General features: G+C 30.2%; 1 protein-coding gene across 1 annotated transcript; it reads right to left on the bottom strand.

Annotated features, from left to right (window-relative positions):
• Positions 1 to 1,333: 1,333 nt before the first annotated feature.
• LOC143044544 (uncharacterized) lies at positions 1,334 to 18,883 on the bottom strand. Its single transcript, XM_076216603.1, has 7 exons — positions 18,776 to 18,883; positions 11,780 to 11,968; positions 8,412 to 8,546; positions 5,690 to 5,734; positions 3,476 to 3,526; positions 2,929 to 3,007; positions 1,334 to 1,664 (listed from the first exon to the last, which is right to left on the bottom strand). Exons 2-7 carry the CDS (start codon positions 11,928 to 11,930, stop codon positions 1,484 to 1,486), a joined length of 642 nt encoding a protein of 213 aa, XP_076072718.1. The 5' UTR covers positions 11,931 to 11,968; positions 18,776 to 18,883; the 3' UTR covers positions 1,334 to 1,483.
• Positions 18,884 to 26,633: the final 7,750 nt, after the last annotated feature.

Genomic DNA, 26,633 nt, shown 5'->3' with positions numbered 1-26,633 from the left:
GCTAAACATCAAATCAAGTCGACATAAGTTGTAAATGCATTGCAAAGATAACATTACACATACTTGTGTGATCTCAAATTCTTCAAACGTAACTTATTAAGATATGACAACATGTAACAACTGACGATTGCCCCCCTATGAACAGGAACATGGATATTCCGATTTGATAGACTTAGATTGTTAAAATACCTAAAGTCATCCAGATTTCACTGACAGTTATCAAAGTGTCATCATTTTGTAAAATATAAAGAGATTTTGTAAATTTCTCATACGACATAAACATTATTTGTTTTATTCTTTTCTGTGCCGTTTACTATTATGATAGAATTGGTATCTGAGGAAATGACAAATAGCTGAAAGTTGTTGTGAACATTAGTTTTTTTTCATTAAAGACATGTTATTACATGTTTATCTTTTTTACTGTGGTCATATAGAGAATCCATAATCCACAACAGATGGTTCGGGCAAATAAACATTTGTCGCAGTTTATAGTTTCATAGATATTCCATCCTTTCTTAACCAGAGAATGGCATGCTAGTCAAATATCAAAAAGAACTGTGAAAGTCAGCTAAAAAACAGCATGAATATATCGATACTAAACAAAACGAATACACAAATTAAAGATAAATGACACATATTACAGATGTCTTTACATTTTTTTTTTTGGTTTTTGTTATGGCGTTGTCAGTTCATTCTCGACTTATGAGTTTGACTGTCCCATTAGTATCTTTCGCTTTATCTCATGTATAATATAATCCAATACAAAGGTTTTAATTCATAATATATAGATAATGTACAGAAGAAAAATAGTTATCAAGTTTGTGTTTCGCCCAATATCTCTGAAATGTGGTTTTCATACCTTTGTAAAACTACAGTCTATTTAAAAAAAATAATCAGATGCTGCCCTGATGAGAAAATCATATATATTTGAAAACATAAAAACTATAACTATTTCTAGCATCACATGATCAAGTAGCAATTGGCATCAACTTGACCAAACGGCGGAAAACAGCCAAAGGCCTCAAAAAGGAGACCGTTATAGGCAATATTTGCATTGCATGACCACGGTTATGTTACCTCAATACTTTCTTTTTATCCTTGTATGGGACATCATCAAATCAAACTGCTACTAGTAAACAGTAAATGCAAACTAAATATTTTAGATAATGAAAGAAGTAAGTAAAATCAAACTAATGGATTTAATCTGGTGACATGGACATGAGTGAAATCATGCCGTCTTTAAAACATCGACATTACTTTTTGAGAGATTTTTTCCTATTGTTGATTGTACTGAAACAAACAAAAATAAAGAAAACAATTCAAAATATCAAACTAATTGAATATGATTCTGATTTCAAACTTATCTTTATATGTTTAATTTTTACATTATAATCTGTATATAGACAACATATTAGGTTTGAGTTAAACATCCCTCTTTATTGTCTATTCTTTTTTATAAGATGTTATTTCTCTTTCTCGATTGTCAACGAATTTCAATATAATCTGGAACATTTGGTTGAAGGGTAGAATAATCATTTGTCTCTCCAACAAGTTCCAGATTTAACGTATGATAGTCTGTATTGACATTTTCTTGCACATTTTCATATTCATGATCAGAGTTGCTAATAGCTGCAGGTTCCGTGACTACAACTTTAATTCTGTGTCTACAATTTAATTTTGTTAAAGTGACTTTACACTTTTTGTTTGATGTATAGATTCATAAAAATACAAAAGAAAAAACAGCAATTTCAAAAGTTCGCTTCCAATATTTTGAACAGATGTTCTATATTTTTAATTGTTTATTATTCATGCGTTCATTAATTTCCATCACGAGTTGGTTGACTATTATGAAATATCCGTTTTACACATGCTACTGATGACGATGGATATGTTTCAATCACGCACCTTCCTCCAAATAACATATACCTAATTATACTTATCAACGGGATGGTATACGAACTACATAAGCAGCACCACGGGCTCCAAGGTTGGAACAAGGTCTGTTCACCCGCCCATAGCAATTGAGATCACCCAAGTTTTCGTGGGGTTCGTATTGTTCGATCTTTAGTTTTTTATGGTGTGTGTTGTGTCCGGTTGTTTGTCTGCTTTTTTTTTCTTTTATCCATGGCGTTGCTAGTTTTTTTTCGGCTTAATGTTTTTGAATGTCCCGTATGAATATTTCGCCTCTCGTTTGATTCATTTAAAAAGTTTATGTCGATCAATGTATATAATGCTGTTTGAAAGTATGTTCATCCAATCTGTATGAAAAGTCTCATTTGAAATTAGAAATTATCTTTGGAACAGATTAAGTGGTTACACAGATAAAACTAATGTATTCAACTATCTTGCAAATACGTGCGCTTTTATTTGTAGCAAGATAAGTTACATTGAACAGCATAGTATTTTTGTGTATGTTATTACACACTTTTAACTTATATGTGAATTCCAACTGCATGCGGTAATCGAATTATTCATACTTGCAAGTGATTAGTTCGTCATCAATTTTTTTAACCTTATTTTCACAAAATTAAACCAAATAAGCTGCTACGGGTGAAATATCCTTTCATTATACCACTTTCATTAATGATTAAAAAACAAACCATATGACATTTGATTTTTATATCTGGTACATTTTGTTGTCAATGTCCTTTATCTAATTGAATTATATTGCCACATTGTAAAAAGTAATAAACTGAAGTATAAAAACTCAACACATTGATGTAAATTGCACATTTTTTATATTTTAAATGAAAAAAACATTGAAATATCTAAGCAGTGTACTTCTTTTTTAATCTATATTTATCATCGACTTTTTTTTTTTAATCTAAGTAAGATGCCTAACCAAAATGAACCATTAACTGAAAAATAGAACTTAACTAAACAGCCAACGAATTTTAAGAATACTGAAAGCAACAACGGCGTTCTTACCTTCTGATACACACAGCTAGAACTATCACTGCTATCGGCAATATCGTCAGTGCCACTGCTATTCCAACATACATACTAACTGAATGAGATATACAGTATTCTTTATATGTCGTTGATTTATCATATACATTGAATAGCTATATCTGTAGGTATTTAACAATAAAAGCCTATGCGGTTTTCTTTCAAATTTTTGATTGGGTCAAAATGATACAAACATATTGAATCGACACAACTATCAGAATTAATGTATATGCAATACGTTACGTCTCAGTAGGTGTGTTCATACAGTTTGCGGGTTCAAACAGAAACACTGGACGTCAAGCAAAATTGAATCAATCAAACAAAACCGAATTTTTCGAATTAAAATTATAGAAAAAAGACGAATTTGGGAAATTTAATTCAAAGAAGTTGCAAAAAAATGTAAATGAGATGTTCAAAATACATCATTTACATACATATCGTTATTACTATAAGCGTATGGATCCGATCATACTCGTCTCTTATAATCATAATAAGGAGATAGATCTGTTTATATATTGATGTATACCTTTTGAATCCTTTGTTGTCGGCTTCGTGTTTATTGAGACATTATTTGTACCTATAAATAAAGATTTATATCTAGAAATTATTTTACCACAGATGCGATAATTATAGAATGAATCAGTAAAATGGAAGTTGTACTTGTTCTTATAATCATAATAGACGTGTTAGGAAAGTCGATACTACTTCTGGCGCTCGTGTTTGGTGGAAGATGAATACAATATGATGTGGGGACCGTCTCAATGAATACAAAAACTGAACATTGTTGTTACCTGTTTAAGCGTGTTTAATACCGCTGAGACAAATCGTAAACAATTGCATTCATTAGAGTACTCAGGAGAAAATCAATTTTTTAAGAACCACAAAATATTCAATAAATACAATTTAAGTTAAATTAATATTAGTTTTGTGATAAATTTATCTTGTTTTAACATTTGTCAAAAAAAAGGTAAAAGGGTGTAGTCGTCTATAATAAGCCATAAAGAGACACAAACGCAAAAAACCGTGAACTCGGATTGGTTATCCGTGATATCGAATTGACAATCCATGATCTCAAGTTGCTAATCTATGATCTCGGAATTTTTTATCTTTTATATCAGATTGACAAATATATGATCACGGATTGATATTCCGTTATCTCAGAATAATAATCAATTAATTTAATGTCCCCTTATACTTTCGGAAGCCGTTGTTATTTACTTTTAGCTTTCAGTAACTGCAAGTACTCTGATATTGGTACTTTGTGTCTATTGTCTTTATGTGAAGTTTTTTAACGCTTCCTGTCGATATAATGAGTCATGCCATTTTCAACCGATTTGTTTAGTATGTACTTTTGATTTACTGTTACAACTTACACAACTCTCCGCGGTTTAGAGAAGGGCTGAGCGCTTACGAACATATTTAACCCCGCAATATTATGTATGAACCGGTCACACACCAGCATCCTCTTATTCAGGAATTGACGTTAGATTTTTAATGCGCACACTGGTAGTATACAGCAAATAAAAATAAGTAAACACAAAACAAATAAACACAAAAATACCCCCCCACACACACACACAAACTCCTCATCTGTTATAAGACTACATTTTTGATTCGATATATCATAATCATACGTCTTTGGAAAGATCGTTATAAGCTTTTCTAATAATTCTGGTTTTAGAAATAAAAAGTTTGAACGACATTTAAAGAACGATAAAAACAAACTTTGCTTTAGTTGACATTTGAACCCCAATGCCTTCGTATAATAACATCTATCTGCATTTCCGATTCCAATGGGCTTAAGTTTATCCTCTCGTCAACAAAGTTCGAGGGGTTCTTTACCCTCGGCCCGTCTTTCCGTCCGTAACACACTTGTTGACACTATATATTTTACATCGTTCTAGGAATTTAACAGTACTTGGTTCATATTTAGTCCTTGTGAAAATCTAGAATTCTGTTAATTATCAAAGACAAAGGTCAAGGAAAGAGTTTGAATTATTTGACGCATTAAGACGTGTAGAGACAGTCAGAGTCGTTTGTGACCTTATGGGGATATAGCAAAGGAACGAACCAGAACAAACAGTTGAAGTTTTGTGGTGGACTTTTCGGGAGCCATTAAACAATGCAAATGCTACCCAATCATACAATGCTATGATATTAGGCAAGTGAACAACAAAATCCCAAATTTGCATTTTAAAATAAATCATGGGGCCTTCATATTGTGAACAGGGGATTTGTATTTTCCAAAATAATATTTTTTTTGTTTATTTTTTTTTTAAATCGTATCGGAATGAAGCAAAACGATAGTTTGTTTTCATTAAGAGCTAAAGCGGGCCAAAACACTCATTCCATTTTTTTTTCAAAAATTTTGTTGATTCTTAGAATAAAAAAAAAACATCCCCCCTTTTTCATGTTTATCCTTAATTTACAAATGTACCACTTAATTGATTTTGAAATTCACATTTGATAATTAATTTTGGTTCTTCAACAATGTCCGATCGGTCATGTATTGCACACTATAAATAACGTATTTCAATGGCCATACAGGTTATAAAAAACGAGTATTTATGATTTCGGAGATGACCCCCACATCATATTGTATTCATTTTCCATCAAACACGAGCGCCAACAATAGTATCGACTTTCCTAACACGTCTAATAAGAAGATATTCTGTTTATATATGATTCATATATATTTTGAATCGACACAACTATCAGAATAAAAGTATATTCAAAATACCTTTTGAATCTCCTGTTGTCTGCTCCGTGTTTCTTGAGAAATTATCTGTACCGACAAATAAAGATTTAGATCTAGAAATTAGTTTACGAAAGATGCGATAATTATGGAATGAATCAATAAAATGGAAGTTTTACATTTTGTGGCTTTTCGAGTAGTCTTAATACCCCCATATTGAGTATGCATGCCGTCATTTCTTTTTAAATTTTAAGAAATTAAATGAAAGGCTTGACAGCAAATTTGAGTATAAACTAAAGCCTTGATCAAGTATTTAAACGACGTCAGTAAGCTTACACAATTCACAACATTGTTTTTAAATTTTAAAAAGTCAAGGTCAACTTCACATTATAAGATTATTTGGCTAAATAAACGTGAACCAAAAGCTAACATGTTTTGTTATGGCTGACGGTTATGCTCTACAATTAAAAAAGTCAAGCTTGCAAAATGTTCATAGCTTAACTGACCTTACTATAATGTTAAAGCAATGTAGTCTGTAAGAGTAGCCGAAAGTGCTTCATTTTTGTTTAAGTATTTAATTTGAACTTTAATAACCTCATTTGTCCAAAAAATTTACCAGCTTTGGATATACAACGGCTGCTTAAGATATAACAACATCTGCTTACCTTTTCCAGGGGAAATGAGATCAACAATATTTTGGTAGAGTTCGCAGCTGCTCAGTCTTTATTTTTCAATGTTGTGTTTTTGTTTTGGTTGGGTGTTTTTTTACCATGGCGATGTCAGTATTTCTTTGATTAATGAGTTTAAATATTTTATGGGTATCTACTTTTTTTTTATATAACTTTAAAAACTTATATATAGTTGATTGGTCTGTGTTTGATATGGATGTATGGTTGTTTATCACTATTAGAGGTGGAAAATATTCGTCAGAAACAAAATTGCCCGTGACGTTGTAGGTAAAATAGCAATACACAGATTTACAATTTTCACTCAAACTCGAGGCTGAAAAAACCTCAGGTTTGAAATACGATCGATAAATTTCATCACTCTGCTATCCTTATAATACTTATTGAGATTATTGTGCGTTATTTGCAATTTAACAGCTATAAATAACATATACATGTTTTTCCTTGAATATGTTGAAATTGCGATGCTGTGAACGTGTGCTATGCAATTGATGATGCATTGAAAACCTCTTACCTCATTACGCATGTTATATACTGATATACATGCATCACCTGTCATGCGAATCCATACGCGGTGAAAAACATTTACTAGTTTATATCTCATAAATAAGTTATGTTTTGATATTTGTCCGTAACTGTAGAAAATTTATTACTAACAAGATATCAGAAATTATTTTTATTGTTCCTTTTTTTAAGAGCTCTTACTGTACTAATTTATCATTTGACTAAATCTCGTCATAAAGTTTGTAAATTGTTATCCTAATACGCATTATATCGTTCTTATGGGTAATCTCCCGCATTGATTTTCAATTATATTTAAAGGGTCAAGCTTTATCTCACTGATTTTTCTTCATTTTTTGGGACATATTTCTGCTAAATATGTGTCCTTTGTTTCAAAGACAACATATGATTTTGTTTTATAAAGAAAGTTTTTGCAGCTTTTTGAAAAGACTTCTAGATGTGCGACGCACAGCTTTATAGTTTCATTAATCAATTTCATCTAAGTGAAGGAAATAAAATAAAAAATAGAACAATTTCATAAAAAAATTTATTTAACACATTCATAATTCAAACTATGGAGACTCGGGCTTCTTTTTAACTGAGTTTAACTGTGCGTATTGCTGGTTATTTCAGTTTGCCGTATAGGTATAGGGCGTGGTGTAGAGATACCACAAAACATACTTGATGCCTGTTGCGCATGTCCCAGTGAAAAACGTAAATCATTTTTTAGTCTTGTATATTTCTCGTTTTGGTTCGTATGTGTCTTTTTGAGAATTCCTTAGTATTTAAAGGCAGCTGAAGCCCTCCTCCGTTACGAGAAATCCAAATTCAACATCACCCGAATTAATCAAGAGTATAAATTATTTATGTACAAAAAATGAACTCAAAGCAGATATGTAACACATAAACAAACGACAACAACTGACAGGCTCCTGACTTGGGACAGGCTCATACAAACTGAATGTGGCGAGGTAAGAAATGTTATCGGGATCCTAAACCTCCCCCTAACCTGGGACAGTGGTATAAAAGTACAACATAAAAACAAACTATACAAATTAGTTGAAAAAATACAAGTGGACGTGGCCGGGTACTTGTACATCATAACAACAAAAAAACACTAGGTACAGATCTGAGACTACTCGCAATTAACTGACAGCTAGTTCATAGCCACTAACAAAGCATGAAACTAAGACTAAATTATCAATCCGTACACATCTAACATCCAATGGATTTAGTGTAAAGACGCCATAAACAGTCAGAGAAAAATATGACCTTGTGAAATGCCAAGATACAGGTATCGACATGTTGTAGATCCATGGATGTGTATGTGTTTATAACATAAAAGTAATATTTAGTTTGCCTTTTATTTATTGATAACAAAATCGATAAACTCTGTTTAACTTTTTTATAGCGTTGTCAGTTTATTTTTCGACTTTTTTTAGATTACACGTACACTATTTATCTTCCACTACTTCTTTACAATGTTTTAATTTTATTTTCATCTAAATCATTAGAAATATCCGGTTTTTATTATTTTTAAAAACATATATGAAGATATATTATTTAGATGAGTAACATACCCGAGACATCTTTTTGACAAAGAGAATAGTATTTATTGTTACAATTTTGAGCTGTGAGAATGTAATAGGAATCTTCAATGAGCTTCATTCCTATACAGCTGTATCCCTTGTTCCTATTCATGTCAGTTACTATACCTAAAGCAAAGACAATATTTTAGAAAACACATACACGTTAGCAATCAAAACATTGAGTTAAAGAATGAACAAAACAAATGGTAGCAAGAGTCATATTTCATTCTTACAATTCAAAAGTATATATGTCTGCAATGAAACTAAAACAAAGGAACTATGCATATTAGGGTTTCATATCTAAGTAAACTTTTTTTTTAAGTTGATAGACAGCTAAAACTATTTTTTTTGTCTGTCATATTTGCCTTTGTTTGCAAATTCTAGCTATTATATATTAGACCGTAAGTTTCTCAATTTAATGATTCAAATTTTTCTGGCAGATGCTTTTTAGCCGAATATTTAGTATGAGTTTTTACTCAATGATGAAGGTTCGTCCAGTTGCTTATGATTGCTTAAATCCACTTCATATCACATTATATGAACAGTTACATGTATCTCATTGGCACCATTACCACATTTCCTTATTTTTTAAAAATGAATTGAAGTAAGTGATAAGAGACGATCTTTAAAATAGAATAGTAAGCCATGTTAAGTCTTCCAGTCTGTTATCAGATATACATGTTAACATATAGTTCTGCATTGGGCACTTGCTTGCTACCTTAATGTATATTATTAGAATTTCAACACTGTTATGTACTTGTTAAGTACACGATAGGTACTTTTAAAAAGCATCATAACCTTTTTGTATGCTAGCATTATTAAAAAAAATATATAGCTTTTTTAAGTTATTGGGTATTAATTTTGATGTTGATCTTGATAAGATTATTATCATCAATTATAATGAAAGATTTTTGCAGATAAAAAATCTAATCAAAATATGGTAAAAAAGAAATCTTACAGCAATAGGGAAAATAACAGTTGTAAAAACTCTGATTTTACCTGTCCCTAATCACCTTATAATTACATTGCCAAATCCTATTAAGAACTTGTGAAAAAGATGAATGAGTTTTTTTTTTAAATTTATTTCGAATTCACCTGTTCATAGAGTCAAGAAAGAGCTATTACAAAAGGATTACAGCGAAGGTGGATTGAAAACGATCAATATTAGTTCCTTTCTCATAGTACTCAAATCTACATGGGTTAGCAAACTTTTTTTCAATATGACAATAAATGGTAAAATGTTTTATTTTCCATAATATATCAAGAAAAAATATTTAAGTTTGGAAATGGTTATCTGTCAAACATTAAAGTAAAGTTGAAAAAAAATGTTGGCATGCTGTATTCCATGCATTGGACATTGTTGTTGATAAAGAAGAAAATAATATGTGGGAATATTTTTGTCAAGCCCACTGCGGATGAATAATTGTATAACAGGAGAAAAATAAACCTGTATTTTATAAAGACTGGTTTAATAAAAGTATATTTCTCATTAATGACATTCCATCAGATGCTGGAAAAAATATCAGTTTGGAACAGTTAGAAGAAACATTTAAAATTGACAGAAATGGTATGAAATATAACAGCATAATTTCTGCTGTAAAGAATAATATAGTTTCAATCGGTCAGAAAAAATGGATCAAATTTAAAATGTATATGTAAATAAAAGTAGGTTAATTTAAAAAAAAAATACCAAACTGCAGTGGTTGCAATATAGAATAAATCAGCATATTTTAGGTACAAATAAGTTTTTGAATAAAAAAATTGTCACTGAAAATCCAATTGTACTTTTTGCCAAGAAGATATAGGAACTATTAAACATTTATTTTATAATTGTGAGACTGTTCAAACATTCATTGATGAAATTGACTCATGGTTTTTGTCAAATGGTATCAGTGTTCCATTTACTATAAAATATTTTCTGTTTGGGGAAATTACAAAAAAAAATGGGGGAATGTTGTAAATTTGATTTATATCTACATAAAACAATATATTTTCAACTGCAAATGTTTTAAGAAAGCTTTAACATTGCGGGCAGTAATAAGTAAAATAAAATCTTTAGACAGCACTGAAAAAATAATTGCTGTTAGAAAAAGAGTAGATAGTTTTGACAAAAGTTAAAATGCTTTTGCTATTCTTTTCAGTGAATGATCAAATATTTTTTACATTGTAGATGTGTACATAAATTAGGAGAAATAGAATTGTCATATGATATATTTTCTTTTACATGAGAAAGAACTCCTTAATTCATCTCTGCAAATAAATAACCAAAACAAACAAAACTACGTTTAATTACTTTGAAATTCAACTGAATATTTTATTTATTTTTCAATTATCTAATAATCTACATAATTTACTTTTTTCTTTTTGTTTGTTTTTTCTTTTAACTATTTTGAATTGAAAATAAGCTACATAAATACTTAAAATATATGTTTTGTATCTTTAAATTTTACTACTTAAACAACTCACATTATATATGTTTCATAACCTGTGCAAATATTATATTATATAATTATGTTTGATAATCTGAATGGTAAACTTCAATTTTGATATTACTGACATGGTATATATATTTTTTAAGTATGGAAAATTGTATGTATAATACTAACAAAAACTAACAGTTGTATAAATATGTTATTTACTAATGTTAACGAGTTCTGGATAATGTACCGGTACTTAAAGAATATATATTGTCGGAAGCGTGTTCAAAACAATTACAGGTTTCCCTTTGAAAATACAGCTGTTTTATAAGCCATGCTTCGTTTTGGGAGATATATAATAAACATATATATTTTAATTTGTTTATGTACTAGCTCCAAGATATAATGTATTATCTCATAGAGAAACTTGGAAATGTTATCAGTATGAAATTACAAGGTACCAATGAAAAATAAAATTCTGAGGCAGACCAAAAATAAAGGTAGGGATAGTACAGAATTTTAGTTTAAACTCTTAGAAGTTCGGGACACAGAAATGTTAAAAATATGGCGCAGAGTCCTATTTTTGACCTTTCAATACAAAAGTTGTCAACTTGTCGTTCTAGGATAAAAAAAAAAAAATACAAAACTTCATAGTAAAATTTGCACAGCTTTAGCTGCAAAGGAAGTTCCTATAATAATTTGCATTATATATATAGTGCAACTTACAGATTATGTTTGCGTTAACATGTTCAAATGAAGCTGTTAATTTCAACAGGTTTAAAAAGCACACATCAAGTTTGTCATTAACATGTGTTTTTTTTTTTCTTAAAATTTTGTATGGAATTCATGTCTGCTTAATCATTTCAATTTGAAAGTTAAGCATGTTAAAAAAGGCGCATATACTTTAAATCGTCAGAATATAATTTTCAAAATATACCATACTTGTATTCCAAATAATTCTCTCTTTGATAAACGTATTGTGCCACAGTTTATCTGCTTTAAAATCTTCGTAATTATCACACTTGTTGTTCAAAAGTTGAATATACTTTCCAGATTGATGACACACTTGTCTCGCATAATACCAATTCAACATGTATTCGTAACATTTGACCTTAATATTTCTGCTTCCATCTGTAATGAAAATATGATTTTTATGATAATCACTGATTACTTAAAGATTACTTATCCAGTATATTCGAAAGGCCTTGTTATTTAAGTTAAACAGGATTTTGCAACTTTGAATAAATGTTATTTAGAATTTAAAATCTCTGACCAGGTATGATCTTATTAATGAGTTAGCCCCAAACAGAGGTAGTACTTTATATTTTATACTTCATCACTAATCAGAAGAACAATTTCATAAATTTCTTTAATTTTATTACTTTTTGATATAAATTATATATAATATGAAAAAATATCCCAAATTATAATAATATATATATTTCTAAAGAGGTCAAACAGTTCATTGATTTTGGTGGCTGTTGTTATATATCATGTATATGTCAGTTAAAAAGAAATTAATTTTAACATTTAAAAAAAGGTAAAGGTTATTTGGTCCAGTAAAGTTCAGACTGGTCCAGTTTTGTTCAGACCTTAGGTTAAGTATTGTTTAGACTGGAAAAATAGGTCGAGTACAGGTCGAGAATGGTAAAGACTGGTCGAGTAATAGTTCAGAATATTTTCAATGGCAAAGAAAAGGGTCAAGTACGATTCAGTACAGTCGAGTATGGTTCAGACTGGGGTCGAGTAATGTCAAGTAAAAGTCATTTCAATTCAGACTGGTCGAGTAAAAATCAGTACAGTCGAATACAGATAAAGGTAATTTCAGACTTTTACTGGTGTGTAGTGTTCGCTATCAATGCTGATGAGACTGTTAGTCAAACGTTCAGTAATGACATATAAATACGGATAATGTTAGATTGATATTTGGTTCAAGGTGGAAATAGTTCTAAATTAAAGAATACACTCCCTCATGCGAAATTCTTATTTTTCCATCTTATCGGTTTTTACAGTTGTGGCATACTGTTGAACTTGATTTTCTATTGTTGCGTTTTATCTAATTATATAAACACCATACAAATATGTCACTTGTATGTTGTAACGTACTTTGGTTTTTAATTTTCCTCTTCATCATATATACAAAATAGACTTATCATAGATCACAGGATTGAAAGTCACGTTTCGTCAACAATAGACTCATCATTGACGAACGAGTTTGAAAGGTAAACAAAGAGTATTGAGAATTCAAAACTTTAATTTGATATGATTTACAATTGCACAACGTATAACAAGTCACAAAATTACAGATAGATAAAACATATCACCAAACTAAAACCTTTTATAGCTATAAATTGTTTTCAACTTCTATTGTATTTTGACTGTTAAACTTGTGTGTATTACAAATGGCAAGTGTTATATATATATATATATATATATATATATATATATATAAATATATATAAGTGTCTAAGAACTTTAACACACTAATGAATTGTTATATTTTATATATTATTTTATATATTATTCACGCAATATTTCGCTAAACAAATTAGCTTCATCGGGCGTGTGCATCTATCTAGGTGAAATCGGATGCATGACAAAAAATATCTTTGTAGCTTGACGTTTTTGTGTAAAAGTTATATATATTGATTGATGGGGTATATACAACATATTTTTGCCGTTTATTGTACATAACAATTTTTAAATCTAAACATTTAAACTATAATTTAATTTAGTAACTGCATCAGTTTATTTACAAACTGATCCACACCTAGATAGATTGAATGTTGATTGTTGCTATTTTTAGACACTATATAAATATATATATATATCAATGTTCATTCAACTAAGTTTAAAACTGTTATGTAATAGCCGTCATCGTCAAGAGTTTGTTAAACAAATGTTGAAAGTCGAAAGTTTGTACAACCCAGACCCTGAATAAATGCCTTTAAATGATTTAAGGCAAGGTCTAATATTCATTTTCTGTGTATTCATTGTTTTAATGTTGCGATTTTATAATACTACAGTTCTCTGAGTTTTTTTTTTTTTATTTAATCGAATATCGATTAAGTGTACAGCATTGATATGTCGAAAGAAATCTAATAACGACCCAACTTAAAGAAAATTCGAACACACCAATGAAAACAAAAACAATAAATAATATATATTTCATACTGAAGAATTACGATAAAGCAGCAATACATTTTGTAACAATGTTGTTTGGACCAGAAATTTTTATTTGGTCCTTTAAAACAAAACAAAAACGTTTGCAAAATGGTGCATTTCAGCATATGTTTTCGAGTGGTATAGTGAAGAAATAACAATTTTGATCAAAATGATTATAATATGATGAGGGGAAGAGGTTGTTAGTTACCCGTTAGAAATACTTAATAGATTGCTTACAGTTCAAAATCTTTAGAATTATATACTAAATATATGACTCAACACATAGTATAAAGACCATTTTTTGGTTTACCTTGATTTAAATACAAACTGCAGTTTATTTTAAACATCTTTTTCTCTTGATAGCATTCGTCTCTTTTTATCGCAATGTAACAGATTATGTTTTACTTTACAATTTATTTACTTTTTTTTAAATGTTTTGAACAGAAAACATTTTTTTCTGCCTTGTACCAAAAAATCCTCGAAGGATCTGAGTTTAACTTTTTGATAAAATAATCTGACATTTTGCTTATTCATCGGTACGTCAAAAATGGAAGTTACACGATATTATAACTGTAAATAACACGTTAAAATGAAAGTATACAATAGGGTAGGTGTTACAGCTACATTACGATTTGTTTCCTTTTGCATGTCAATGAGGATTTTTACATACACCATTTACATATATCTATATATTTCGCTTTTTGTTGATGATATCAAATTATAGAATAGTCTCATTTTCTGCATTATAATCCTGATATATTTTTTTCTTTCTACATATCATGCATATGTAGGAAATTTAAAAAAAAGGGAATAAAATGATAATCGATTCAGATTCTGAATTTGTAATAAAATTTGTTAAGTAAAATACTGTATTATTAGTCAAATAATGAAAAAATAGAAGAAACTATTATTTTGGTTAATTCTTGAAAACTGAGACGTCAGCGTGGTTATAACTTATTGGTTTAAAAAGGAATACTAGTACCCATAATGGAAAACATGGAAATAAGGGATAGAATTTTATGCAAATATTTAAAAAAAAAAAAGAAAAAAAAAATCTTGGTAGTCAGATAAATTGGTAAGCTGTAAATACTTATATAAAAAAGTAAAACACCACAAATAAAAAACTTAAGGTTTATTAACAAAAACAAAAGCTTAAACACACCAAGCGAGTGGATAACATTTGTCATATTTATAACTTGGTACAGATATTTCTTTAGTATATCACAGCATTTGCATGAATGTATTATTATCTTTAATGTTTCTTTAAACTACTAACTTACAGTCAGGAATCTACTTCGTCAAAATTATCTCCCCATTACGCCAGTTAATTTCCACAATCGTAGAAATGGAAGCCATTCTAGGGATGACGCGCTGCCAATTTTGCTCTTGGAAACCGATAAATTTATCCGCATAGCACCATTATGATCCTTATATGTCAGTTGTATTATAAAAGACAAATATATCTACTTGCTAACTAGCATCAGTTAATGATCTTGTCTGCATTGATTCAACTTAAAACTATTGTCTAATCGGTTGTCAGGTGGAATTTTAAAAAAATCATAAACATTTAAAAAAAATTCTAATTGAATATTTCGTGAAAGGGCAGACTATATTTTTTTAGTGGTTGAAGACTATAAACCTTAGTTATCACACACAAAAAAATTATCTTTTTCGAAGATATGCATTTTCATCATCCAACTTGAAAGATTGTCGTCAAGTACTTTTAGTAAAAACATAGCTATTCGAACACACCTTTCTCTGTTTTTATGATTCATTAGATAGGTATTTCACTTGACTCATATATTTCATCTTTTAGTACTGTGATTTTTTTTATGTTATAAAGTCAAACTGTAGCTTTAATATATAAAAATATTAGAATCTGAAGCGAGATGATGTATCAAATATTCTTGCTTTGAACGTTTTCAAGACAAAATATTCAACTCAAACACACCCTAACATAAAAAGGTGCACTCGATTTTCTCTTTTTGATACCATTGTTACCCATGTTTTAGAATTTTTTCTTGAGTCACATAATTGAAAAGCAGACACGAAAGTTACTGAACTAATAGATTAATATGTTCTCCGTCCGTGGTAATTTTTTCAAAACTAGAGGCTCTATAGAGCCTATGTCGCTCACCTTGGTCTATGTGCATATTACCAATGGACACAGATAATTTCATGACAAAATGGTGTTTTTGTGATGGTGATGTGTTTGTAGATCTTTCTTTACTGAACATTCTCGTTGCTACAATTATCTCTATCTATAATGACCTTCGACCAGTAATTACAGTGGAAAATATTTCCTACAAATTTACAAAAATTAACAAAAATTGATGAAATTGTTAACAATTGACTACAAAGGGCAATAACTCCTGAAGGGGTCAATTGACAATTTTGGTCATGTTGTCTTATTTGTAGATCTTATTTTGCTAAACATTATTGCTGTTTACAGTTTATCTCTATCTATAATAATATTCAAGATAATAACCAAAATCTGCAAAATTTCCTTAAAATTACTAATTCGGGGACAGCAACCCAACAACAGGTTGTCTGATTTGTCTGAAAATTTCAGGGCAGATAGATCTTGACCTGATAAACAATTTTCAGATTTGCTGTAAATGCTTTGGTTTCAGAGATATAAGCCAAAATCTACATTTCCCCTCTATGTTCTATTTTTAGCCATGGCAGCCATCTTGGTTGGTTGGACGGGTCACGCCACACATATTTAAAAATTGATACCCCAATAATGATTGTGGCCAAGTTTGGTTTAATTTGGCCCAGGAGTTTCAGATCGAGGAGAAGATTTTTGTAAAAGATTACAAAAATTTACGAAAAATTTGTCAAAATTGACTATAAAGGGCAATAACTCCTTTAGGGGTCAACTGATAATGTTGGTAATGTTGCCTTATTTGTAGATCTTACTTTGCTGAACATTATTGCTGTTTATAGTTTATCTCTTTCTATAATAATAGTCAAGATAATAACCAAAATCTGCAAAATTTCCTTCAAATTACTTATTTCGGGGCAGCAACCCAATAACCGGTTGTCCTATTCATTTGAAAGTTTCAGGGCTAATAGATTTTCACTTGATGAACAATTTTGCATAGAGATATAAGCCAAAATCTACATTTCACCCCTGTATTCTATGTTTAGCCATGGCGGCCATCTTGGTTGGTTGGCCGGGTCACGCCACACATTTTTTAAACTAGATACCCCAAAGATGATTGTGGCCAAGTTTGGATTAATATGGCCATGTAGTTTCAGAGGAGAAGATTTTTGTAATAGATTACTAAGGTTTACATAAAATGGTTAAAAATTGACAATAAAGGGTAATAACTCTTAAAGGGGTCAACTGACCATTTCGGTCATGTTGACTTAATTGTAAATCTTACTTTGCTGAACATTATTGCTGTTTACAGTTTATCTATATCTATAATAATATTCAAGATAATAATCAAAAACAGCAAAATTTCCTTAAAATTACCAATTCAGGGGCAGCAACCCAACAACGGGTTGTCCGATTCATCTGAAAATTTCAGGGCAGATAGATCTTGACCTGATAAACAATTTTACCCCATGTCAGATTTGCTCTAAATGCTTTGGTTTTTGAGTTATAAGCCAAAAACTGCATTTTACCCCTATGTTCTTTTTTTAGCCATGGCGGCCATCTTGGTTAGTTTTCGGGGTCACGCCACACATTTTTAAAAGTAAATATCCTAATAATGATTGTGGCCAAGTTTGGTTTAATTTGACCCAGTAGTTTCAGAGGAGAAGATTTTTGTAAAAGTTAACGACGACGGACGCCGGACGCAAAGTGATGGGAAAAGTTCACTTGGCCCTTTGGGCCAGGTGAGCTAAAAATCGGAGATTATGCAGTTTCTACATCCAACTTGATAGATACCATGTCATTGACTTGATATCTTATTGTTCTGCTTAACTATGTAATAGATAAATTGAAACCTTATGCAAATGGTGTTTTTAAAATAGAACACTTCGTAATTGAGAAGAAAATTGTCATTTTATTTGTTTCAATTAACTTTTAGATTTTTTGTTACTATAGTAAACATTACAGTAAGCATTCATCGCCTTCTCTAACAAAGAGCTTCGATTCTTTTGTTCTGTTTCAACCTGGTTTCCGCCTGCTTAGGGTAAAAACTTGTAAGGACATACTAACCGTATGAAAAGTTTGAATTATGACATTCTCATAATAAACACGGGGACAAACTTAAATAAGAGAGGCTCCTTACCTGGGCCGGCGCAAACATTCTTAATTTTGGAGATCTTAACTTTCCCCTATACTAGCCAATGTTAAAAAAAAAACGCACAACAATACACACAGTAAAACTCAGTTCAATATCAGAACAGGTAACAAAAAAAACGTTTAAAGAAAAAGACAATGATACATAAATTAACAAGTAAACATGTATTAAGTTCATTAGGTACGAATTGGTAGATGCATTTAGCCCTTAGGGTACGAATTTGTTTTTATCTGGGTACGAAATTGGTAAATGTTGGGTACGAAAATGTAATTTTGGGTCGAAATTGACAGAGGTTCGAAATGGTCAAGGTACGAAATGGTCAAAGTACGAAATGACTTGCTTCCATGACAATTATGTCAATGGCACAGCTAGTTTGCATGCTCTTGATGTTTACCAGTACAACATATGAACAGATAACAGTTTTTTTTTCTATTCTGTTTAACTAGCTCATAACTCGGCGTTCAAGATTTCAAAAAAGAAAAAAGGAAAAAAGGCATTTTGCCTATAAATATACCTGCAATTATGACTTGTTCACACTTAAACTTTAATTTGTCTTTGCATTTAGTACGTATGACTTGTTTGGTGCTGTTGGAATAGGTATAGAAACAGTTTCCATCGATTTCTTCACCTGTAATGTGTTGTTAGTTATAAATTGATTTAACAACTACATGTACCAAAACTTGTTCTTCAAACAAGTTTACTTACATGTATTCTGGATAACAAGCTTAAAATCAAAGATATTTTAATAATGCAGTTATAACAATTATTGATTTTTTTTATAAAATTTTAGGTTGGTTCGTTTCTGACATTTTTCTAACATACATTTTTCTAACAGGTTCAACACCTTCAGACACCTTTCGTATACAAACCATCTATGTTGAGCCTTCCTGATAATGCATTTCAAATTGTAATTACTAACAGTGCTCTTGTACGTACACAATTTATAATGTACCAGTGGTATTACCAATTAACACATACACAACTTGAATTAATTTTTGTACAGTTGTATGTAACAATGTCTAAAGAAAACACATTTAAGAAAATATTTTACTGTCAATATATTATCATGTTACTACTAATTAATATTTCACATACACAAATTAATAGTTTGCTAATAATTAGCTTCAAATAAATCGAAATATGACCATTGATTTTACAGATGGTGAAATGCGGTATTCAACGGATATTTTCAAAAATAGAAATGCACATTTATTGTCAATTTTATCTTATACAATCAATGCTATTAATGTAAATGGTGCTATATTTTCTATTCATACGTTAATTGGTATACAACGCATGATGAGTAAATTTTCACGATCTTATGATAGACTCAATTTATAAAGGGACATAGAATGAGAGGTAACCATTAATCGTAAAATAAACAAAAGTCAATTGTCATACGACAAACAACAGCTCTACACAGAACACTCACGAATGGGGCAAGACGAATATCAATAAAATACTTTATTCGTTCGACTAAATCATAATTAATTTAGTAATTTGCAAAATGTGAAGACACGTAAACAACCTTTCAATTTATACCCTTAATTTTTCAGCATTTTATTTATTTGGCAGCAACCCATCTTTCGAGAACATCATGAAATAAAATGACGTAAATGGAATTTTGTTTTTGATATATATAGTGTCTAAAAAAAGTAGCAATCAACATGCAATCTATCTAGGAGTACCACAGTATGAAAATAAATTGGTGCATTTACTAAATAGAATTATACAAACGCCAATGAATGCAACTTAAACACTGATGGAAGTTAAAAACATAGTTCTATTTTATACATTCACGCAATAAGTTGCTAATCAAACAAGCTTCATCAGGCATATGCGGCCATCAGAGTAAAATCTAGTACTGTAAAGATTTTTTTTAAATGTATTGTTCATTTCGTTTACATATATATTGTTATTGTTTATTCTACATTGCGATTGGTAGATTCATAACAAATTATTATTTTAGTTATACACTACATGTACATGTATTATGACGTTCAAGTTTTAATCCTTTTTTTTTATAAAACTGATTTTCTCTCATTCGGATCTTTAGGTTCCAGATAACGTTGTTTTCTACCTTTTGTAGTCCAATTTTGGTTCACCTCTACACCTCAATTATTGAAAAAAAGAAACTTTTTAAAAATTCTCCTTGTCTTAAGATGTGTCTTGTGATTAGTCTTTCCCAAGTCAGGAACCTGTAACTGCATGGTTGTCGTTTGTTTCTATGTTTTCGTGCAAAATTTTGAACATGTATTAAGCCGTTAGATTTCTTGTTTGAATTGTTTTACATTAATTTTGTCATGTTTGGTCCTTTTATAGCTGACTTTACGATATGGGCTTTACTAAGTGTAAAAGGCGGTAAAGTATTGTCAATTAATTTGTCATTTGGTGTCACTGACAACCATACCACATCTTCTTTTTAATATGTATGACACAGAACTATCAAATGATTATCAATTCAAAAATTCATGCACCCAAACAATTATTAATTTTAATGAGCAGGTTTAAATTTAGATTTTAAAACTAGATTTGCTGACACAACCATATGTTTCTAATCTGAATCAGACTTGCGTTATCATTTTAAAAAATGATTTAATTCATTTACACTATCGTATTTCGAAACAAAATTAATTATAAATTCAACACATTCAACTCCAATATTTAAATTTAAACTAGCAATACCTTTTTTTCCTTTAAACATATCTATTATCATGAAGATAATTTATACATAAATGTGTATGGGCCAGTTGAAGCATGCCTCCGGGTGCGGGAGTTTCTCGCTGCATTAAAAACCCATTGGTGGGGTGCGGCTGTTGTCTGCCCTATGGTCGAGTGGTTGGCTATTAGACACATTCCCAATTTACATTTTCAATTTTAAACTTACTTATCGGTAATGTCTTCAGTTTATATGCTGAAAAAAGATCTGTTTTGCCACCACATCTTTCGAATCTGTCATCTTCACATTGTATATCACAGTCTTCAGTAGATTTCCTATGTATTGCGTCTATCGCAAGATTCCATTGATTAAGTGTTTTCGCAGGCAAACAATAGCAAGTTTCATTCTATTTGAAATCAAATAACATACATTATTGCTTTTTTTGGAAATTTTAATTTGATGTAACTGACTGATCATTATCATTCTCAGCACATTAGACTGATATGAAAAATTATCGCTCGGCGCAAGTGGCTGTTGGCCATGAAATTAACAACGTCGTCATAGGTTAAATAACGATAAACAGATTGTCATTGGTCATCTCTCAACAACCGGCTCAAGCGAAAGAAATCAATCTCTTTGAGTAGATCAACGATGATATATAAATATGACAACATTAAGATGACAATTATAATGATATCTTGATTTTGATATTAGACGTTAATTCCAATCATAACTTAAATGACCGTTATAAAATATTTATTGCACTGACGGCTACAGTCACATCAACGAATTGAAACATCAACAAGTCATATGCAACCCTCCAAGTGGAACAGTGCTTTCTTCAAAACCTGCACTGTTCAAGAATATAGTGCAACTTTTAGTTTGATGTTCAAATGTCTTTCCACTGTCGTTTTTTATAACAAGTTAGATCTGTCTGTGTTCGATCACATTTTTCAATCAACCGTAGCCAGTTTCTGTCGTTTATGATCAGTAATAGTGCACGAAAGCTATATGCATTGTATTACTTGACAATTAACCAATATCGAATGCTTAAAATAAAAAAGACACCTATATGCGCTCGGAGAAATAGAAATTATTATAGTAATACCCGACTTAAGCTATTTTATTTGCATGTCAAGTACCATCTGTTAATTTCTAAGCAACTTCAACCATGGTCTTTAGACATATCCTGTTGATATATATTCAACCAACGGTGGTAAACATATGTATATTCGTATATATTCAAATGATCAACATAGAAGTATTTGTCACATCTTGATGTATCTGACTTGTTGATAACAAACATATGAGTTTAATTGATTGATTTACAAACAAACAGTCAGTTTTGAACGGATATTGCTTCCAGGTACCTTTATATATATAGGATGTTGTTTGTATTTATATACATGAATAAACAGAACCTGTTGCTGCTTAATCATGATAAGCGTTTTTGACGTATGCAGTATAGTAAGTAATTATTTTTACTAACAAAGTGTTAAAACGTAGAATGTCCCCTTATCAACTCATTAGTGGGTGCTTGGGTATATACATGATGACAACTTATCGTTATTACAGATCTACATTTAACTGTCCATGAAAATTATAGAGAAACCAATGGTCCAGCTCAATTTTTTTAAGTTGAGTTTATTTGAGTTTGTTCGTGTCCCTTATGATTTTACAGCTTATTTTCTATTCCATGAGTTTCAAAAAGTAAGAATAAAGTTAAGTCCTGAATGTCTATAATAAAATAATGAACCCAAAGAATGAAATTTGGAAAGTGTTTATTTCATTTACAAGCACTATGTTGATAAAGCTACAGTCCCGAATGGTGTCATCAGCTGGGTAAGCACTGTTGCGGTATAAACGTAATATATAGCCTTTACTTATCTAAAATGCAGTATTCATAACGAAAGGAATTAGGAATAAACAAGGTCCAAACTCACTTTGACAAATAGATTCCAGACGAATTTGGCTATGTGGTTAATTTTGTTATTGTTCATATAACTTCTAGAGTACTTGCAACCTAAGGCGTCTCTGTTTTACGTACATTTGGCGGTGAATAATCTACGACGTGACCTTAACTGAGACACAGTTTTGGAGATCAAACTGTGTTGCGCAAGAATCTATCAAATGTTTTGGCATGCTATGAATAACAAAGAATAACAAATTCATTCAAGTATGGACATCACAATATGGTAACTAATTACATAACAATTAATTATGTAATAATTTTGTCATAATGAAATTATCACAATTTGGAAGATTAATCAATTTTCTTTCTTTTGGTACCTCATTTATAAAATTTAAAGAAAGATGAGTGGAATTACATCTGTTTAAAGATGTCTGATTGGGGATGAAAAATAATCGTATTGTGCTACGTTAATCCTTATAATTCTTAATTCAAAGATATTTAGTTTTTTTTTTAAATTAGAATTTTGCGTTTGTGGAGCACTAGCGTTCCATATATGGGCAATGCGCATTAATATATCAGAGTGAAATCGATACACAGGAAAGCTAATGTAGGCAATCACTCGTTCTCTTGAAAGACTAAACAGTTAACAACACATTCTGCTAAATAGTTTTTGTCTTTCAACATATAAAAGAAACAATAAAAGAACAACAAAAAAACGTTCAATGTGAATAATAATATATATACAATTTTAACTTTTACACTTGACTATAAAAGTATATAAGTATTCTTTTATATGTAATCTCATCCGAAATTTTAAATTTTATGCATTTTACATGCATTTTTATTTTTATGTATTTATTTTTTAACTTCTCTGTAACCTTTGTACTTGAATGGTTTTATGAGAATAAACTATCTATCAAAAAATTCACAATGTTTTATTATCAGATAAATACTCCATGTAAAAAGTGTAACGAATGGATATCAATACATTTACAAATCAATAAACATATGGCAACCATATTGATTACATTAGTTACAAAAATAGTTCCGGCAACCTAGTCTATCGAAGTGTAAACCGAAAATTGTGGAAAAAGTGGAATTGACCAAACACAGTTAACTATATAGAGATATGCAAATCATATAAGAATTATATATATATATATATATATATATATATATATATATATATATATATATATATATATATATAAAGACACACGAAAGAGAAATTAACTTATAAAGATATCAATTTGTTTGTTTCCGTGTTGAGAACTCATTGAGTTGTTCATATTTAGTTGGTGACCGTTCATTAGAAAAATCTATGACTACAAAAGATCTGTCTGATATATATTAGTATATGCAATTTAAGATATGATGTCACACATATGTTTCAAGTAAAATTCAAATCCTAGTTTAAATACCGGTACCTGTAATAAAATGAAGTCTTTGTTCTTTAATTTTCCATCTTGTTGACAAAACAGAGAACATTTTTCCACCCCGTTATGAGTTAGCTTTTTCTGATATGCTAATGCATTGGCAAAATGAATCATGTTGCTTATCTCAAAACACCCTATTGAAAAAAAGAAATAACACAATTAAGAAAATATTTCAAACAATAAATGAATGATGTCTGCAAATAAATTACAATTATTACCTGCACACGTCATATTGTTATTACTAAATACACATATGACCCTTATATCTATTTAGTCAAACTACCTGATACTACTCACAATGCATCAACAGAAAATGGAAAATCAATTGACACAGAAATAAACAACTGTAGGGTATGTTCATATCAAGATTTGAATTGCTGTCCTAAATATACACTTTGTCCCACAATACTAATAAATTTTTTAGCCTTGTTTTTAACATAGATTGAAAAAAACCTGGGATCTTTTCGAATGCTTTACCCTGGTACATACTACGGTCTATGGAAATAAAGGGATGAGAGTTTGGACTTCCTTAAGAAAAGAAGAATGGTGGATAGAACATGTGTAAAGAACACGTAGCGGATTAACCTGATACGTCAAACTAACACACCTTCCTGTAAACATACGGTACACCACTGTACATGACCATAAATATATTATAATTACAAGTCATATTAAGATTGAGACACGGTGTTGACTGCTGTCTCTGTTTTGACAATTTTACCTGTTATGTCTGTTTGTTTAATTCACGTATCGTTGTCAATAATGGAATTTAATGCGACTGTCATACTAGTGAGAGGTTTAGCGCTACAAAACCAGGTTCAATTCACCATTTTCTACATAACAAAATGGCTGTACCAAGTAAGGAATATGACAGTTGTTGTCCATTCGTTTGTTGTGTTTGTGCTTTAAATTTTGCCATTTGATTAGGGGGTTTCCGTTTTGAATTTTCCACGGAGTTCAGTATTTTTGTGATTTTACTTTTTCATATATAGGAAACAAATAAATAAACTACATATTTTACCTTATCTTGGATCTTTTATTACAATATTTATATTTCCAAGTTATAAAATAAATGTCGAGGATCGGCACAAGCAAAACAAGAAAATTAAATACACCCAATTTCCTGACAAGAAATAAAGCTTTGAATGAGGGAGTTATAGTCTTTAATTAAAAAAAGTTTCAAACATTACAACAAACATCAAACATTATCCTTGATTGAAAGCCATTACCGACGAATTTGCTACTTGGTTGGTGAAACCCTCGGGTACCAAAACCATCAACAGAGGTGAATAACTAGTTGTATTAATAACATGAACTTTATCAATTTGTTTATACCGGATGCGCATTTTGACAATTGATTTCTCTTCAGTAATGTTCGAAGCCAAAATATAATGCTATTTTTGAAGAGCGGTTCAAACCAGAAAGAGGAACTAAAGTATAGTCGAAATCGAGACAAGGATTGTAACGTTCATGTTTATTGAGTTTTCAAAGAAGTACGGACATTTTGTAACTAGGTAAACTTTAAAGTTTCCAAGTTAATGAGGAGACGTGTTTGTCAGTTACTCGTATGTTGTTTTTTTAATGTATTTCGTTGATACAGGAGAACCACGAATTTAAATGTTCAACAAATTACAAATTTTCTGAAAGAGTTTATACAGACTTTGCCAAAATCACGAACTTATAAATCCATGAATGTGCGAGTTTTCCTCAAACCACAAAAAAAAATGGTACTAACGAAAATAAAGGTACCCCCAGTAACTTCAGTAGAAATGTAAAGGATAAGTTTCTATCGCGTCAACCAAACATAAACTGTGTTGTCATTAATAAAATCGCAGTTTGAACCCTTCAGACTGTCTTTTTATAATTTGTCCTTGCAAATTAACATCTACCTTGAAAAAAAAGAACAAAAGTAAAAAAAATCAATAAGTAAGGAGGAAAAATATGTTTTGGATTGAAAAAAAAAATCGAATCTACACAACAATATTATTTTTTTGTAATGAAAATTATTTGTAAGCCATTTGCTTCATAGTCTCGTGTTGATCTTTGTATCTTAAGTTATAGTTCTGAAAATATTAGAGTTATAACCACTTGTTCTGGCGAAGTTATACCTGATGATATGGATATCAGTCACGAGTGTACAAACACTATCCAAATCCCAACAGAACATATGCTTCTGTTTAAAGTAACTATATTAGTAAGCGTATATAATTAAAAGTTAAATAACAAAACAAAACGTTTCTTACATGTTCTAAGGGATGTTACTTTAAAATATTTTAATTGAAGAAAAAAAACCAATAAATTGAAAAGAAAGTCCACTAGTCTTATAATTCAATCTTTGTTACCGTTATATTCCATTACAGGCGAT

This window comes from Mytilus galloprovincialis, chromosome 9 (genome assembly GCF_965363235.1).
Source record: "Mytilus galloprovincialis chromosome 9, xbMytGall1.hap1.1, whole genome shotgun sequence".
In the NCBI taxonomy this organism is placed as follows: domain Eukaryota; kingdom Metazoa; phylum Mollusca; class Bivalvia; order Mytilida; family Mytilidae; genus Mytilus; species Mytilus galloprovincialis.
The sequence above is the reverse complement of the archived record's forward strand: the minus strand, read 5'-3'. Positions and strand labels throughout refer to the sequence as shown.